The sequence below is a fragment of the Geotrypetes seraphini genome, chromosome 3 (genome assembly GCF_902459505.1).
Source record: "Geotrypetes seraphini chromosome 3, aGeoSer1.1, whole genome shotgun sequence".
In the NCBI taxonomy this organism is placed as follows: Eukaryota; Metazoa; Chordata; class Amphibia; order Gymnophiona; family Dermophiidae; genus Geotrypetes; species Geotrypetes seraphini.
In genome coordinates this window covers 144001943-144021810 of record NC_047086.1, presented here as the reverse complement: position 1 = coordinate 144021810, position 19868 = coordinate 144001943, and the positions used below count along the sequence as shown (strand labels likewise).

The 19868-nt window shown below is 45.7% G+C and overlaps 1 protein-coding gene across 3 annotated transcripts in view; it reads right to left on the bottom strand.

The window, feature by feature from the left end:
• The window catches only part of GCKR (glucokinase regulator), a 181272-nt gene that overhangs the window by 77296 nt on the left and 84108 nt on the right, over window positions 1-19868 (bottom strand). For 2 of the 3 annotated variants that reach the window (XM_033938442.1, XM_033938443.1), the window contains exon 1: window positions 14983-15226. The exons of the other annotated variant lie outside the window; for it this stretch is intronic. In XM_033938442.1, coding sequence (XP_033794333.1) covers window positions 14983-15042 — 60 coding nt within the window. In that variant the 5' untranslated portion in view covers window positions 15043-15226. Of the gene's footprint in view, window positions 1-14982; window positions 15227-19868 lie in introns of those variants that run through there. 3 annotated transcript variants of the gene reach the window in all.

Below are 19868 nucleotides of genomic sequence, written 5' to 3'. Positions count from 1 at the left end.
GATCGGCAACAGGTGCTCAGTCAACAGCTTCCCTCTGACTGAACTGCATGGGCAGAACAGGAAGCTGAGTCAGTGGAAGCTTTTGACTGAGCACCTGTTGCCGATCTGAAGTTCTGTTGATGCCGGGAGAATGAGGCTGAACTTGAGTGCTGTCACGGGGTGGTGGTGCCGATGCCGCTGAGTGCCGTCATGGAGGGGGGGGGGGCGGTGCTGATGCCGCTGAGTGCCGTCGCTGTTGCAGCCCAGGAATTTTCCAGACCTGGCCGGCTGTGCAACCCCCTTTGTACGCCACTGGACAGGTTGGGATATGATAGGAAGCCACATGAGACAGTATTTTTTGGCTGGTGTCAGTTTCATGGAATAGTTTACCAATTTTAATTCATGGTGAATGTTCATTTAAGAGGTTTAAATCTTTATTTAAAACATATTATTTCACAGTGGCATTTAATTTAGCAGATGGAGGTTTGGGATAAATTTCCCCATGTAGTGAGTGAGTAGAAGATGAAGTGTATCTTCTTGGTGTAGATTGATTTTATGTAGATATGTATCTTTCTTGTTATAAATGCAGTTCCTTTTTCTGTTTGATATCTTTTGCAGGGCAGGATTAATTCTTCGAGGGCCCCTAGGCACACAAGTACACTGGGCCACCCTGGCACTGTCCCGCCCAACCCCCAACCCCATTCATTTACCTGTTTTCTTATTCACTTCTTTATTTCCACTTGTATTTCTTTTTTTCTTTTATTTTAAAATTCAAAACAAACTACAAAGATTACCATACCAGTGCCAGTGTAGTTTTAGTTTAATGCAAGCCCCAAACATCTCTGAACAAATCACCCCTTCCTTCTCACCTACTTGCCCAGGACTTTAACTCTGAACCCTTTCCATACGTATATAAAAGTGTTCAAATGCATTGTACAGCAGTAATACTATCCGAAACATAAGTCTATAGCAGGGGTCTGCAACCTTTAAGACATAAAGAGCCACTTGGACCCGTTTTCGAAAAGAAAAAAAAACTTGGAGCCGCAAAACCATTATAAAACAAATCTAACACTGCATATATTGTTTCTTATCTTAATGCTATATACAGGATCACTAAATTGAAAATAAAATCATTTTTCCTACCTTTGCTATTTGGTGATTTCATGAGTCTCTGGTTGCACTTTCTTCTTCTGACTGTGCATCCAATCTTTCTTCCTTTCTTTCAGCCTCCTGTATGTTTCCTCTCCTCCAGATCTCATTCTCTCCCCCAACTTTTTCTTTCTGTCTCCCTGTTCCCCCTTCTTTCTGTCTCCGTGCCCTCCCCCAAGCCACTCGGTTTGCTGCCACCGCAATCGGGGAACAGCCCCCAAGCCACCGCCATCCCAAGCTTTCCCTGCAGAAGTGTTGCGCTGACCAGCATTCCGCTCCCTGACGTCAATTCTGACGTAGGAGAGGAAGTTCCGGGCCAACAAGGCATTTCTCCTCATTCCATCCAGCCTGAGCCCCATCTCTCCTTGATCCAGCATTTCCCTTCTGTGTCTGTCAGAATTACCATTCCACCTATTTTCCAGCATCACCCTTCTTTGTGTCCATCTCACCTATATCCCTATCTCACCATTTTTTCAGAATCTTCATTTGTCTCTGTCCTTGTCTTTACCCCATGTTCACCATTTGCCCTTTCAATGTCTTTATCTCCCCCCCACACACACACTTTTTCAGTATTACTTCTATGTCTCTATTTCACCTCCTCTTCATGTTCCCTCTGTATCTCTATCCTTATTCAGTAGGTCCTGCTTACTCTTTCTCTTCTTTGTGTCACTATCTCCATTTTCAGCTTTCCCCCCTTTTCCTTTGTTACTGCACCCTGTAGCTAGAATCTTTCCACCCTCCCTCCACTCCGGCCCAGCCCAGTATGAAATATTTCCTTTTGTTTCCCTCCCCTCTCTCTTTCTCTCTCTCTTCTCCTCCCTCACCCATGAGTCCTGCATCTGGCCCTCTCCCTTCTACCTGCACCTGGCAACACCCCCCTGCTCTGCGGCTCTCTTCAGCAACTCGTCAGCAGCAGTGATCAAGACAAGCTGCCGACATCGAGGCCTTCCCTCTACGAGTCCCGCCTTTGTGGAAAAAGGAAGTTGAAACAAGCGGGACTCGCAGAGGGTAGGCCCCGACGTCAGAAGCTTGTGTCGATCGCTGCTGCTGAGTTGCCGAAGAGAGCCGCGGAGCAGGGGATGTGGCCGGAAGCAGGTAGAAGGGAGAGGGAGATAGGAAGGCTGTAGATCTCCGGAGCATGACACCGACCCCGGCCAGGATGATTTCTTTTTCAGGCGTGCACCTTACAAGTCCAGCGTCGCGGCGGGAAATAGCCATACTGAGCAGTGAGCTCAGCACTACACAGATGAAAGCCTTGCTTGCTGATTGGTCCGGCGGCACGGCGGGGCGGGGCCGCCGGACCAATCAGCAAGCAAGGCTTTCATCTGTGTATGTGCTGAGCTCACTGCTCAGCATGGCTATTTCCCGCCGCGACGCCGGACTTGTAAGCTGCATGCCTGCGTGACACACTACCGGAGCCGCAGCAAAGGTGGAAAAGAGCCGCATGCGGCTCTGGAGCCGCGGGTTGCCGACCCCCGGTCTATAGTAATAACCAAGTTTGCAACTCCTCTCAACTGCCTCACTCTGTCGTCCAACTTTAACCCATATGTATGTATAAACCAAATCTGTAACTCCTCTGGTACGTTCCACTCCATGTATATTAATTTTTAACAAAACAACAAGGCAAGTGGTCCACCAAAGAATCCAACATGGAAGAAAAGAAGATCGGCAGACAATAAGGAGATTCAAATCAGGTTTATTTAAGGTGCTCCCAGGAACCATGCCTGATGCATTTCGCCTAACAAGGCTGGTCAATGCTAACAGAAAACCATGTCTTTTATACACACAGGACACAGAGCCACCCTCAATCAGTATGGAATAAGTAATTACAAACTAACCCCTCCCCCTTTTTTTTTACAAAAGCACAGAAGAGGTTTTTAGCGCGGGATGGTGGGCTGAATGTTCTGCGCTGTTCTGACGATCATAAGAATTCTATGACCATCAGAGCAGTGCAGAGCATTCAGCATGCTGGCTTGTGCTACAAACCGAAGGAACGGTACAGTTTAGGGGGTGAAGAAACAGTGGTTCATTTCCCCCAATACTGAACAAAATATAAAGATAGCAGATGTAAATTAGAAAAAAGAGAAATAACAAATCACTTTACAAATTAACAAATAAAAATAAAACAAAAAATGGAAAATAAGATAATACCATTTTATTGAACTAATACATTTTTTAATTAGCTTTCAGGTCTGGCATCTTTCTCCTTTCATCTCTCTTTCCCTCCCCCCTGTGGTTTTTAGCATCTCTCTCTTCTCATTTCCTCCGCTCAGATCTGATATCTCTGTGTCCTTCCCTGTTCTCTGGCATCTCTCTCTCCTCTCTCTTCCCTTTCCTTTTCTTCTCTGGTCTTCCTTCTTTATTTTCTAACTCCGTCTAAATTAAATTCTTTCTTACTATGCAGTCCTCAGTTTCCCTCTTTCCACTGTGTCTACCCGCAGCATGCCACCCCTTTCCTTCACCCCTCCATCTCACTAACTCTATGTTCTTCCCCCATCCAGAATATGTCCTTTTTCTTTATCCCTCCTTCCATCCAGTATGTGTTCTCTTTCTCCACTTCCATTCAGCATTTGCTCACCCTTCTCCCTACTTCTATCATCTGCCCTCTTCTCTCTCCCCCTTCTCCACACTTCCATCATCTGCCCCCTTCTCTCCATCTCTCCATCCACCACAGGTCCATCTTTCTCCCTTCCTCACCTTTCTTTCCGATTTTGGCAATAAGATCGGCAATGGGCCCCCCCATGATGACACTCAAGATCGGCAACAGCCCCCCCCCCCGCAATGACACTCAAGATCGGCAACGGGCCCCTGCCAGCATCAACAGCACTTCAAATCAGCAACGCAATGCTCAGTCCAAGGCTTCCTTCTGAATCAAACTGCCTGAGCGGAAACAGTAAGCTGCGTCAGAGGGGAAGCTTTGGGCTGAGTACTGTGTTGCCAATCTGAAGTGCTGTTGATACGGGGGGGGGGGGGAGGGGAAGGAGGACCGTTGACGATCTTGAGTGCCGGGGAGTTGCGGGGGGTTGGGGGGAGGCCTGATGCCGATGCCGCCAATCGCTCTTTGAAAAAAGAAAAAAAAAGGGCTCTCTCTTTGCCATCCTTCAGCGGGCCCCCTAACAATTTTGGGCACTAGGCACGTTCCTACTGGGCCTATCCTTTAATCCGGCCCTGATCTTTTGTAAGCTGCTGTGATCTGTTCAAGCTTAGTGGTATAGAAACTTTTTAATAAACTATAACCATAAACCACAATCTCAACTTTATTTCCCTTCTCCGCCTGCAGAACCACTAATTAACAAGATAACTATAGTAGTTATACTGATATACTACCGTATATACAAGGGTGATGCAACTGAAATCACGGAGCAGCATGTCCTATGAACAGTATTTTAAGAATACCAAATGTCTTCCTAAAAGGGACACCACTGTCTGAATAAAAAGTAGATTGTTCCTGGCTACTATTCATTTGGATGGCCAGGTCTATGATTTCATGTTCTCCAGTAAAGTTCAGGTCACCAAAATGAGAAAATTTTAATGCCAGCCATGTCTGTAAAAAATAAAAATGAGTTTTGCTTGTACCTCTGTGCTTCCTATTTATATTCAGTGGCTGATCCTCTGACTACTCGGTGAAAAGTTGAGATTCAGACAGCTCTTTCTGGAAGCCATTAATTCTTGGACCAGCTCCTGTTATTTTTCTTTCTCAGTCTATTTTTAATAAATAAGCTGATGTCTCAATGGCCACGAATTTGGACTTGGAGGATGAGATGTACAGCGTCAGCATCTATGAAACAAACATGTTTTTTTTGTTGCATAGAAGATTTTGGACCCTTGTTAGATTACAAAAATTAGATAGTTCTAAGTCAAATAGATGCTGGCACTGTCATCTCGATATAGGGACACTGGATCATATGCTTTTCTTTTATCCCTTGATACTTAAATTTTGGCAATCCATTTGGAGTCAAATCAATAGAATACTGGAAAATCCAGTGGCATTGACATATGATGCTGTGCTGTTTGGCACGTTAATGAGGACCAAGAGTCCAATAAATTCCCATAACAACAAATTACTTTTCATCAATTCGGGAGTCGCTATACAACTTGTTCTGAAAAACTAGAAAAATTGGTATAGATTAAACTATAGTTTTTGGTGGGAATACTTGGGCCAAACTTATAAATTTGAACATATGAGAGCAATACAATTGGGACATTATAAAAAAATTTCAGGATTTTTGGGACCCATTGACAAAATTTTGTAAAGATTGATTATTGGATTTAGCCCTTTGATTATACGTATCCAGGATGGGTGGGTGGGAGGGAGGTATGTAATTAATTTATTATTGGATTGCAAGGTTCTTGTTTATTTGCATAATATTAAATGTTTTTACACTTTTAGGAAGGATGGGTGGGGATGGGGAGGGGGTTATGTATTTATTGTATCATTAGAAGGAATTGAGTGCTGTCTATTGAGTTAATTGATTGATAATATGTTGCACTTTATGCTGGTTTTAAAATGAATAAAGATTTTTTTAAAAGTTAAAATTTAATAAAATGTTTTGCTTGTCTTGCAAAACACTTGCATACCAAAAAAAAAAAAAAGCTGGACTGATGCCACCATTGCTTTCCTTCTCTGTAGCCTCTATAGTGAAAATGTATTAACATAGAAACATGATGGCAGATAAAGGCCAGATGGCCCATCCAGTATGCCCATCCGCAATAACCATTAACTCTTCCTCTCTCAAAGAGATCCCATGTGCCTATCCCAAGCCTTCTTGAATTCAGACACAGTCTCTGTCTGCACCACCTCTTCAAGGCGTGGCCTGACAAATGCGCACAGGACAATAGTGCCCCGTCAAATACACGCACCGACCCCCCCCCCCCCACTACAAATAAATTATCCACTTGGTATCTAGTGTTAGGGTAAGGTTTAGATGAGGATTTAATCCTCATCTAAACCTTACCCTGACACTAGCGCAATTGACGGGGCGCCATTGTCGTGTGAGCATTTGTTGGTGTACCCTTCCGGGGGGAGACTGTTCCACACATCTACCTTTCTGTAAAAAAGTATTTCCTTAGATTACTCCGGAGCCTATCACCTCTTAACATCATCCTATGCCCTCTCATTCCAGAGCGTCCTTTCAAATGAAAGAGACTTGACTCATGCGCATTTATATCATGTAGGTATTGTAACAAACCCACTGCCAGCAGTGGTTTTATTCCTACGAAGAGTGTGAAGGTTAGACAGTCCCAGTGCAGAAGAGCTGACCAGGTCAGTGCCCTGGAACATGTAGGCCAGGGGTCTCCAAAGTCCCTCCTCAAGGGCCGAATCCAGTCAGGTTTTTGGGATTTCCCCAATGAATATGAATGAGATCTATGTGCATGTACTGCTTTCAAAGCATATTCATTGGGGAAATCCCGAAAACCTGACTGGATTCGGCCCTCGAGGAGGGACTTTGGAGACCCCTGATGTAGGCGATGACTATCCCTGGAATAGCCAGCCTGAGACAGGGAAAGTCTTGCAGGAAAGCCTTTAAATCCCGGCAGGAGATTTTCACCTTAAATGCTTACTGTTCCTTTAAGAAAGGAGCAGGGAAGTCTGACCTCTGGCAGACCTAGCCAGGGAGAAGGGGCATGGTTTTGAGCTCCCTAAATGGTAAGGTGAGAGAGTCAGAGGAAGAGGCTGGAAGAAGACTGGGAGATGCAGGAAGTTGATTCTACCCCAGTCCTGGAACAGCTGAGTAATGTGGAAACTATGGATTTGCGAGCAGCAGGGAATGAACCAGAACCGAGTGTGGAACTGATGGAAATCAACTGCTGTAAAAGTGAGTGTGCTGAGTTGTGCTATTAACTCTCTGAAGAGGACATTGCCTTGAACTGTGTTTTTGTTTTGACTATTTTTGCCTGGAAAAAAAGTGGCTTGTGCTGGCAGGAGCATACCTGCTTAGGAACAGTATCATTTGTGAGCTAGTGGGTTTTTCCTTTCAAACTAGCTCAAAGAAAACTTTGGTTTTTGCTATTTTTCTTTTGCTTGTTGGCTGGGGTTTTGGCACTGAAGTACATTTGAATGGAGGCAGCTAATTAGGAGCAGTGCAGTGCAACAGCTGTGTCTGAAAGCCGTTCTGAATGCTGAACCAGCCTGTGTTTAAGAACTGTCTTTTTCATGTCTGCTAGTGTTTGGGCTGTAAAGGAGGTAAAGCTGATAGTTGTACCTTTTGCTTCACTTATAACCAGAAAGAGTTATTTAAGAACTCTTTGGGCAAAAGCTTCCTGAATGCAAAGAACCTGATTGGCCTGTATAAAGGGGCAAAATACCTTGCTAAAATTAAGCACTGTCATTAGCTACTTTAAGAACCTGCCTGTAAGTATTGCTATACTGTACCTCTCTGGATCTAGTGTCTGTACCTGGCATAGTGCTGACAAAGAAGTTAAGATTGTTGGAAGTTTACCTAACTGCCAGGGCAGGATTAATTCGTCGAGGGCCCCTAGGGACACAAGTACACTGGGCCCCCTGCCCCGCCCCACCCCACCATGTGCCCAGGCGGAAACAGGAAGCTGCGTCAGAGGAAAGCTTTGGGCAAGTAGCACCCCTTGCACAATTACAATTCTCGTTGCCTTTCTTACCCATGTTGCTTGCTTATCTTACTTTCCGTCAATGGGGGGAGGCGCATTGCCGATTGGGGGGGGGCCCGCGTTGCCGATCGATGCTGGAGGGGTCCATCGCCGTTTGGAAAAAACAATGTTGATGCCCTCCTACATTGGGCTCCCTTGACCATTTCGGGCCCTAGGCACGTGCCCTGCTAGCTGTTTGCCTGTTACTGGAGGAAAAGCTGTATTTTTGTTTACTGCTGATATTCTTTGCTTTTGGAAACAGTGGAATTGTTCTGTGTGAGACAGGGTGCTTTGAATCCAAACAAAACCTGGCCAGTGGCCAAGAATAATAAATCTTTCTAAGAACTTGAACCTTTGGTGGAAGTTTCCTTCTTTTTGCTGGAAAGGGAAATTCTTACCCAAAATACTGGGGTTTAACCACAGCTTAGTCATTGCCAGATCTGAAGGGTACCCCCAAGCTAAAGAGGACATTGCGGGCCAGTATTCTGTCGCAGCCCAGGTGGTCTGCTGCGCTCATCAGAGACCCCGGGTTATGACCATATTTAAACGTCTCTGTCATATCTCCCCTCTCCCACCTTTCCGCTAAAGTATACAAATTGAGATCTTTAAGTCTGTCCCCATATGCCTTATGACGAAGACCATACTCCATTTTAGCAGCCTTCCTCTTGGACCAACTCCATCCTTTTTATATCTTTTTGAAGGTGTGGCATGCAGAATTGCACACAAAATTCTATATGAGGTCTCACCAGAGCCTTATATAGGGTATTGATTATGATGTACCAGCACTAGGGGGCTCATTTACTGAAGTGCTGTGTGAATGAGTGCATGCAGTGGCATAGCGAGGCTGAGGGGCACCCGAGATGGAGGCACCCCTCCCCCACCCTTGTTTCTGCCCCTTTTCCAATCCTGCCTGCCATGTGTGCCCCTCCTTCCCTTCCCCCATACCTTTAATTAGCACAGTTACTTACCGTAACAGGTGTTATCCAGGGACAGCAGGCAGATATTCTCTATATGTGGGTGATGTCATCCACGGAGCCCCGTCGTGGACAGCTTTTCAAGCAAACTTGATTAAAGATCTTAAAGTTTGCTAGTGCTGCACCGCGCATGCGTGTGGCTTCCAGCTCAGCTAGAGGACGCATCTCCACAATGTGGTCCTCAGTTCAGATAGCTAGCAAAGAAGCCAACCCGGGGAGGTGGGAGGGTTGCGAGAATATCTGCCTGGTGAGTAACTGTGCTTTATCCCAGGACAAGCAGGCAACATATTCTCTACATGTGGGTGACCTCCAAGCTAACCAGGATGGGACGGTGGGAGAGTTGGCAATTTAGGAGAACAGATTACATAAAACCGACTGGCCAAACTGGCCGTCGCGCCTGAAGAAAGTATCCATACAGTAGTGAGAGATGAATGTATGAACCGAGGACCAAGTGGCGGCCTTGCAGATCTCTTCAATAGGCGTGGACCTGAGGAAAGTGACAGATGCCGCCATCGCTCGGACTTTATGCCCCGTGACCCGACCCTGCAGCGGGAGACCAGCCTGAGTGTAGCAGAAGGAAATACAAGTAGCCAACTAGTTGGACAAGGTGTGCTTGGAAACAGGATGCCCCAACCGATTAGGATCAAAAGATATGAAGAGTTGAGGAGCCGTCCAATGAGACTGGGTGCATTGGAGGTAAAAAGCCAACGCCCTCTTACAGTCAAGAGTGTGAAGCGCCACCTCTCCAGGATGAGAATGGGGCTTGGGAAGAAACACCGGAAGAACAATGGACTGGTTGAGGTGGAAATCCGAAACCACCTTAGGCAAGAACTTAGGATGAGTACGAAGGACCACCTTGTCATGAAGAAAAACAGTAAAAGGCGGGTCCGCCATCAGAGCTTGCAGCTCACTGACTCTGCGCACAGACGTGAGGACAATCAGAAACACCACCTTCCAAGTGAGATACTTCAGATGAGCCTTATCAAAGGGTTCAGATGCAGGTTTCATCAATTGAGCCAGAACCACATTAAGATCCAAAACCACCGGGGGGGGGGGGGGGGGAGAGCTTGAGGGGAGGATGGACATTGAAAAGGCCCTTCATAAATCGGGAAACCACCGGATGGACCGAGAGCGAATTCCCATCAATTGGCTGATGAAAGGCAGCAATCGCACTGAGGTGGACTCGAACAGAAGTCGATTTGAGACCAGACCGAGACAAGTGCAGCAGATAATCCAGCATGGAGGACAAGGAGGCAGACAGTGGCTCCACGCGATGCGTAGCACACCACGCAGTAAATCTAGTCCTTTTCTAGTGGAACTCTTCCGAGAGGCCTCGAGGACATCCCGCACCGACTGAGAAAAACCGAAGGAGGGAGTTAGTGGAAAGGAACCACGCTGTTACGTGTAGAGACTGCAGATTGGGATGCAGCAGCGAACCCTGGCTCTGAGACAGCAGAGAAGGAAATACAGGCAGAAGAAGAGGCTCCCTGGTACTGAGTCGGAGGAGAAGGGAGAACCACGGCTGCCTGGGCCACCGAGGAGCTATCAAAATCATGGTGTCATGGACCGACTTGAGCTGTACGAGAGTCTTCAGAATCAGAGGAAATGGAGGGAACGCATAGAGGAACCGTCCCGTCCAATCTAGATGGAAAGCATCCGCTTCAAGACGATCTGGGAAGTAAATCCTGGAGCAGAAGCAAGGCAACTTGTGGTTGAAGGGCGAGGCGGCGTCCCCCATCGAGCAAACACCTGATGCAGAGTTGAGGAATGGAGCGACCATTCGTGCGGCTGGAGAAGGCGACTCAACCTGTCCACCAGGCAGTTTTGCTCGAAAGAAGATGTTGTGGCATATTGCCCACTCCCAGAGCCGAAGAACCTCCCAGCAAAGAGACAGGGAACCCGTACCCCTCTGCTTGTTCACATAATACATCGCCACCTGGTTGTCCCTGCGCACCAGGACCATGTGATCCTGAAGCAAATGCCGAAAGGCTACCAAAGCATTGTAAATGGCCCGAAGCTCCAGCAGGTTGATGTGGCAGTGACGGTCGGTGCTTGACCAAAGACCCTGAATCTGGAGGCCATCGGGTGAGCCCCCCAGGCATATGCGGAGGAATCTGTTGTTAGGACCTTCTGCGGAGGGGGCGTGAGAAAGAAAAAACCTCTGGAAAGATTGGAAGAGAGCGTCCACCAGCGGAGCGAACGCTTCAAGGAGGGAGTCACTGCAATGTGCTGAGATGCGGGATCCCGGTCCTGTCTCCACTGGGACGCCAGGGTCCACTGAGGCACTCGGAGGTGAAGTCTGGCAAAAGGAGTCACATGAACGGTGGAGACCATGTGTCCCAACAGGATCATCATCTGCTTGGCTGAGGCCATGGACTGAAAGGAGACCTGCTGGCACAGATGAATGAGGGCGGCCTGCTGAGGCTGAGGCAGAAACGAGCGGAGGCGAACCGTGTCCAGCACCGCCCCTATAAACTGCAGAGACTGAGAGGGGCACAACTGGGACTTGGGGAAGTTGACCTCGAAGCCTAGATGCTGAAAGAACATAATAGTCCGTTGGGTCGCTGAAATAACCTCCTGCCATGATGGTGCCTTGATGAGCCAGTCGTCGAGGTACAGGAACACTTGAAGATCCTGCGACCGCAGGGTCGCCGCCACCACCACGAGGCACTTTGTGAAGACCCATGGGGATGAAGCGAGCCTGAACGGGAGGACCCGATACTGCAGGTGAAGGTCTCCCACCTGAAAGCGAAGGAACCCTGAGAGAGGCCGGGTGGATCAGGATGTGAGTGTAGGCCTCTTTCAGATCCAGTGAGCACAACCAGTCCCCTTCGTCCATCAGGGGATACAATGTGGGAAGAGAGAGCATATGGAACTTTTCCTTGACCAGGAACTTGTTCAGCACCCGGAGGTCCAGGATAGGGCGCAGGTCCACGGTCTTTTTGGGGACTAGAAAGTACCGGGAATAGAACCCGGTGCCCTGCTGACACAAAGGGACCTCCTCCACCGCCCGAAGGCGAAGGAGGGCATGAGCCTCCTGGAGAAGAAGGGGGAGTTGCAACCTGTTGGAATGACACTCTCTTGGGGGCAGGTCCGGAGGCAGCGTCCGGAAATGAAGGGAATATCCCTCTCTGATGACAGAGAGGACCCAGTTGTCTGAAGTAATCAGTTCCCAGTGGTGACAAAAAGCACTGAGGTGGCCCCCGATAGGCAGAGGAGAAGGCTCGAGGACGAAGGGGGCCAGCCCGCTCCGACAGGGATAGTCAAAAGGACGGCGCAGGCTTGGCTGCTGCAGGGGTCTGAGGCTTTTGAGGGGCCCTCTGCTGCTGCTGATGCCAAGGTGGCGGCCTGGAAAAAGCCGGCGTGGACTTCTGGGGGTAGCGCCGGGGAGGCAACTTGTACGACTTAGGAGGAGCAGGCTTCGCCTTGGGTCTGCCCTTCTTTATGCTGTCTGAGGTGATCATGGCCAGTCTAAGTGTCCCCTCCTGAGGAAGGGTTACTGAAACTCGAGTCGGGGGGGTCATTTGGCTAATGATCTATCTATGCACCTTTATCGCACTGGCACTTTAGATTCTTTTGGCTGTCTTCATGTTTATCAACCACTCAACTACTCAAACGGATAAGTGAACATCACATATCTTTATTTTTCGTTATAATGTTAAGAAAATGCGATTAGAGTGGTTTGGAACAATAAAGCGCAGTGATGGTCCCATAAGACAGCCATGAGTTTGTAGTTATCACAAATGTTTTATGGTTTGGGTCTGAGCACTTTATATATATTTATTTATTTATTCAATATTTATTGAATATTATTAGAGCTGTGAGTAGTGGATTTAATTAGTACTAATCCTCACAGGTTACTATTTGTATTTCCCCACAAGAATATTATTAAACCAGTAAACATGAAATGTTCAAAGTCTTCAATCATAGATACTTTAAGGAAATGTTCTTCCATCCAATTCTGAAGTTAATAAAAGTGTGCTACTGTCTCTAGGTGGCATCTCCTGTTTCTGGAGAGCCTTTTTTGCATATAACATTTTCTTGAGATCTGACAGTCTTATTTTTTTCGGGATTTATTAACTGCCTTTATGAAGCGATTCATCCAAGGTGGTAAACAGCAGGTACAGTTTAACATATTGATTAATTTAGTTAGTTGATATACTGCACACAGGAGCTGTTTTACTATAGATTAGTAGTGCAAGACCCAAAGCAATATAATGGGTCTCGTGACAGCTAACATGAGCTATTCTTTAGTAAAGGACTCCCATAGTTATAGAACAACTGGGAGATTTACAGTAGAAAGAATCGACAACATAAAACACACAACAAGCCTAAAAATTGAAAGGCAGTAAGATTATGATCCAAATGGAATTAAAGTTACAGTTCTTGAGCAGATGAGAAAATGAATTCTAAACAGTCTTCCAAATAAAAAGCCCAGCTGTATCTGAAAGCCTTAGTAAATAACCATGTTTCAAATGCTTTTTATATTTCGGGAGAAGAACTTTAATTCCTAATCAAATGCAGCAGACTTAGAGACCAATTTTCAAGTTTCTGCCCTGGACTACAACACTAGCCCTGGATTATGGGATTTAGTTAGTGACAACTGACTACCTTAGCCTGCTAGTTTTCAATAAAAGTAGGCAGGGACTTGTGTACAAATTACTCCCTTTTTTTTCAGGCTGCATCCCCTACATAAATATCTTTAGTCCAGTGGATTTCACTGTAAGATTAAATGTGGTCTTTTATTTCACCTCAAAAACCCCCTTACCAGAACTGTTTGAAACTTGGCCTTTGCCATTTAATTGCACAGGAAAGTCACTTTGCAACAGTGCCCTTGAAAATATCAGCTCAGAATGATGCAGGTAAACAAAACAAGAGGTTATGAAACATACTAATCAAATCGATTTACATGGCAAACTTGTATTTTTCCATGTGAAAAAAGGGCTGTCTCTTGCAACGACTTAGAAAATGTCAACAACGCATCTTATGTCATTACAAAACAGAAAAAAAAAATATTACATGCTTTGTTGTTAGCCAATGATAGTATATATTCTTTGCAAATAATGTGCACTATGTGGGAAGGGGTATAGGATTTGTATACTGCCTTTCCATGGCAGTATACAAATGTGGTTACACATTCAAAGTGGTGAGCAATGGAGGATTAAGTGACTTGCCCAGGGTCACAAGGAGCAGCACTGGGGTTTTGATCCTACAACCTCTGGGTGCAGAGGCAGCAGCTCTACTAAAGGAGTTTGGGACTGGTTTTCCTAAGTGTTGAACTAAGTTTTCTCTTTAATAAAATGCTGAATTATGTTTAGCTGCAGACCTAACTTATCTCATGTTCTAGCCTGCCTGTACTGAGTGTTAGCTTGGACATTCTAACTTCTTATGGCTATCTCAGCATAAACGACATGCAAAAGAAAGACTGCAGGGCCTAGATAAGTGACTTGCTAGTGACCTGCTAGTGTGAGCTGAGGACCAATGATTGTTAAGAAAAGTAACACGTGAAAAGTTTTTTCTAGAATTCAGTTGTATAGCCAGAAGAATGTATAAATATCTCTGTAACGTCCTGTTTTCGGCACTTCTGAAGCCAGCTTGGAGCTCGGGAGTCGCATGCGTATGCTAATAAACTATCTGTGCCTTCTTCAAGTCACTACCACTAGGCCGTGCCTCACCTCCAGAAGGAGCACTATTTCAGAAAAAGGGTGCACTGTTTCAAAAATAATACATGATCTTTCTTGACGGAGGAACCACCATCCATGCACAACTTGTGAATGTATATGCACCCTATCAGGAAATAATATGCAACCTCTTTCCATAGGGGCATATTATTTCCAAAAAGCGTGCACTAGTATCAGAAAACGACAAATGGCCAAACAAAACAAATATTTTCCAGCTGTCCATCCCTTATTAAAAGTACATATACTATTTTTAGCCATGCAAAAAAAAAAAAAAGTGAACAGTTCTGGTCATAAAAGTAGGTATGCACCAATAGGACTTTCACAGGGAAATTTTGAGTCCTGAATGCATTGGAGGCCCCCCATAATCCGCTGAAAATAGCGGCAGCTCCAGCCACTTCCTGAAGTCATGGAGATAAAGGAAACATGTAGGGTGGGTTCCTTTTCCCAACATGTGACAACGTGTAAGTAATTTGTGTGCATTGCTTTCAGTCAGCACCTTGAGTGTCTAAATAACTTATTTAATATCTGATTCAGCAACACTGAAGAACCATGACAGAAAATAATAGAAAAAGCAGTTCCACTCTCTGTTTCCTTACCTCCCATTTCCCTGGATCTGGAGTCTCAATCACATGCCTGTATTTCCTTGTCCCTCGCATTCTCCTAATCAAGTGCTAACAAAGGAATCAAGAATGCAGCAAGAACTGTCCGTAACCAGCCTGAACCTAGGAAAGCTGCAAACCACTCTTAATCTACTGTGTATTTTCTGCGTACTCCGAGGTCCTTAGGCTGCCGTGTGGATTCTCGGAGTGGGATGCCTCCCTGGTCTAGCTACTCTTCTAGCTCTTCTTCACTCTGACCTCTGTTTCTGGTGTGCACTCAGGTTGGACTTGTTTGTTTCCAGGTTATCAGATTCTCCTTGTAATGATTAATCAGCACCATTAAACTTCAAACTCCCTGTGTTCTTAGTGCTCCCACTGTTGCTGGCCTGTCCTGGCAGAGTTCAGCGAAAGGTAAGCATGCACACCTCCTCTCATCCCATAGGAAAATCATGCCAAGATCGGGATGAAGGCTGTATGCATTAGTCATGCGCCCTGTATATCTGCCAGAGTGTCTGGCAGGGCATCTCAAGGCCATTGGGTTTCTGCAATGACACGTGGAGGGGCATTTTCGATAGAAAGTCAATGTCTGACTTTGGCTATTTCCCGCAAGATGTCCGAATGTCGGGGCGGGGAAAACATCCATTTCTGAAACTGCTAGAAGTCCAAATTTTTTTAAAAATTACCTATTTAGACATCTTGACTGTCAGGATGCCCAGCCTTAGGATGTGTGACTTTTTTCACTATTTTCAACCACAAAAATGTCCAAGTTCAAAACGTCCAAATCTAGACCATTTGGATGTGATAGGGGCCAGCATTGTAATGGACTGGCCACACAGACATGCCAACAGAGCAGTGAGGCACTTTAGAGGGCACTGCTGTGAACTTCACATAAAGGGTGCCAGATGTACATCTCACCATAACCCCCTTATAATTTATGGTGAGCCCTCCAAAACTCTCCCAAAACACACTATACCCACTTGTCTACCATTTCAATAGCCATTATGGCTGTAGGTGGCACCTATATGGCAGTATGAGAGGGAATGAAAAGTTCTCAGCCCAACTAACTTCCTAAATTCTGAGCATTATTTTACATTGTAGCCGAAAAGAGTGTTTTATTTTGCAAAGTGCCAATTTGCATAATCATAATGCTATGTTTTGACATTGTTTCAGATCATGGATTGAACCACATCAACGAAAAGTATGGAATTTTCAAGTGTGGAACTCTGAGCCATCATGAAGATCCTATTCCTGCAGATGAAAATTCCAAAAGAAATCCATGAATGTATGATACGAACATTGAGTGACAAATGCCCATCATACTCCACAGTGAAGAAGTGGTGTGCAAACTTGCAGCATGGAGATTTCGAGACCGGAGATGCAACAAGGTCTGGGAGGCTTCAAACGGTGCAACTTCTGAAATTGTTGACCATGTCCATGACCTGATTTTGGCAGATTGATGAATATTGGATAAAACAATTGCTGAGACATTACAGATATTCAGGGAACGTGTTGGATGTATAATCCATAAGCAGCTGGGTATGCAGAAAATGTCAGCTAAGTGGGTGCCCAAATGTTTGAATGCTGATGAAAAACGACATTGGGTGGACTCTTCCAAGTTGATTTTACAGCATTTTCAATGAGCTGGTGCCAATCTTTTGGAAAGTTACTGTTGATGAAAAATGGTTACACCACTATAATCCTGAGACAAAACAACAGTCCAACAGCACTCAGATTCTGTAAGGCCAAGGAAATTCAAGACCCAAAAGTCAGCAGGAAGGGTCATGGCCACAATGTTTTGGAATCAGGAATGTGTTGTAATGACTGACTATCTTCCAAGGAGCCAAACAGTTATTGCAGAATATGAGGTCTGTTTCTGTTTCCAAACCTTAAAAAGAGTTTGAAAGGTTGACAATTTTCGAGTGATTTGGAGGTGATTGTAGCAGCGGAGCAGTATTTCGGTGACCAGACATCAGAGTATTTTTTGGAAGGGTTGCAGAAACTTCAGACACGATGTGCCAAGTGTGTTGAACTTAGAGGTTAATATGTGGAATAACTTGTAAGTTTCATGGCTCCACATCATTCCCTTCTTGGTTGGACTGAGAACTTTCCAGCACCCCCTCGTATATCAGGGTTTGGGTGGCCTCACATTTTCCACCATAAATGTAGTGGTTAAGAGGCTTATGGGCCTGGGTCCTCCTCTCTAGCTGCTGACACTGTTATTTTCTGCCACTGCCCTCACTGTGCATGCTCCATTTTCACACGTGTAAAAACTGAGAGTATGTGTCATGGGAAGACCAGTGTGACAGCAGTGCTTGGACAATGCTGCTGGTGAGAGCAAATGAGAGAGGGAGCAGTTCTTGCTGCCGGAGGACTCTTGCAGCTGATGGGGCTTGGGGATCCCCCACCAGCCATAAAAAGGGTGTGAGAATTTTTTGTAGATGTTCACCCATGGCTGTGCCACTGATTTGGAGGTACAGTGCTGCCCCGTGAATTTGCGGTTGGCGGTTCACGATCCCGGTCATTCATGGTATTTTCCTACCAAAAATGTCTGAGCAGGGGAGGCAGGAGAGGGCAGCTGGAGAGGCAGGAGAGGGCAACCGGAGCACCGGCGAGTGAAAGAAATCACTCGCTGTATGCTCCGACCGCCTCTTCCTATACTAAAGTTGGGCCTTACCAATCGGGAGCTGTGTGTCAAAGCACCTTTACCTCCTGCACAAAGGACCAGGTCTAGAATTGTTTCACTTCTTGTCAGTTCCTGAACCAGCTACTCCATAAAGCAGTCCTTAATTTCATCAAGGAATTTTACCTCCCTAGCAGATGCTCTCAGATGCTTACGGCCACTATCTTCAAGTAAGCCGAGTTCATGTTGGAACCTTGTGGAACTTTGCATAAAAACCAAGGTGGAGGCAGCCTGGCGAATGTCCTCTTCTAAGAGACAAACGTTATCTCTGGACTCGGGTCAGAGTCAAGATGAGCAAACTGTCTTTTCGCAAGACAATAGTGCATGTTGTGGGCCTGCAGGAGCAGGCCCCAGGAAGAAAATCATGATTCTAAGAACTGGGTTGTTTGTTTTTTTCCCTACCAGTGAAACGAACGGCATACCCCCCACCTGGCACATTAATAAATGATTTTTTTGTTCACCTTTAATCTAGGGTTACCAGACGTTGGGATTTACCCAGACATGTCAGGGGATCTGGGGTCTGGGAGTCTGTTCAGGTTTTGAAAACTTCCTTGAAATCGCGTCGGGCAGGAGGGGTTGGGGCTAGAGCGCATGCCTGACAAGAGCAGGCAGTAGGGGGTGGGGCTAGGGCGGGATTGGGGGTGAGACTAGGGCAAAACAGGGCAGGGATGGGTGGAACTGGCCGGGCCTGGGGGCAGGTCTAGGGGTTTGGATTTTACTAAAGTAAAATCTGGTAATCCTACTTTAACCTGCTGTGTGGCTCAATTTATCAGGGCTCCAGGCCCACCTTCAGTAGCAAAATGCTTTTTAGCGTTGGCCATAGCAGTAACAACTCAAGACGCTCATAGGAATTCTATGATACTGTGGCGGCAGGCGCAAAAAATGCTAGCACGGTTTTGTAAAGGAGGGGGTTAATTAAACATGAAAATTTTAAAAGAGCATTGAAATGGAGATGCGAGAATGGACTCTTCCATTCCAAGGGACTCACACTACTATAATGCTATAATGCGCTGCAGGAGAAGTCATCACTGGCCATATAGTCATAATAATCACATAAACTATAATCCACAGGGAGAGAGTGCCTTAAGCACAATAAGACTGTCAGTGACAGCCCAGACACCAACACACCTGACCCAGCCCTGTCATGCTATTTCTCTAATCCTGTCTAATTGCTCAATGAGAGAGAAGAAGCAAGGGAGGCTAGGTAGCAGGTTTTCTACTAAAACTACTCAGGTTTGCACTTTGTGAGCTTGTCACCTGACAAAAGCACACACGATAGACAATGCTGTACAGAAACAGAGCAAGAGGAACACTGAGCTCTCAAGGCTGCACATAGTGGAATGTAAGGGGAAGGAAGGCGAGTAAACAGGCCTGTTTTGATCGCTGAACTTGAATGACGTCCGTGGAAAATCGATGGCCTCCTGAAACCTCAGGATGAAAATAATTCCCGTGCCCCACAAAGCAGGGTGTCCTTGAGAGCAACTAGAGAGGTCAAAAGCAAGGTGCATGCCACGCACAGTGAAAAACACATCCTGGAACAAGAGAAAATGTTGTTCAATGTGTCCTGCAAGCCAATGTCATAAACATCCACCAGTGAGGATGAGCTAGTTGCAGTTTCCCATCTCCTGTCACTGACATGCTAATACCAAAATAATCCAAACTAGGACCACCTGACAAACCCCTGTGTCAGCCATCTTGGTGCATCAATCATGTTCTAAATGGGTTTGTAATCCTGCTTTTCTCAGAAACATTGATGTGTTTTTATAAATCATATTCTGCATATGAAGCATTATTTCTACTACTAATCATTTCTATAATGTTACTAGACTTATGCAATGCTGTGCACATTACATGCAGGTACAGCCTCTGTCCCTATGTTTATTGGAAGCTTCTTTACTGCTGCTAATTACTGGGGCGTCGATTCAGAGTGGTCTGCATGAGCTTCAGTAAAGGTGTTACAATACTTGAGTTAAATATATTTATTTATATACCACTTATATCCTAAGTGGTTTACACTCAGGTATTTTATCATATTTCCCTATCTGTCTCAGTGGGCTCAAACTTTAGTATACCTGGGGAAATGAGGGGATTAAGTAACTTGCCCAGGGTCACAAGGAGCAGCGAGGGATTTGAATCCACAACCTCAGGGTGCTAAGGCTGTAGCTCCAACCACTGCACCACACACTCTCCTCAGATAAGTATA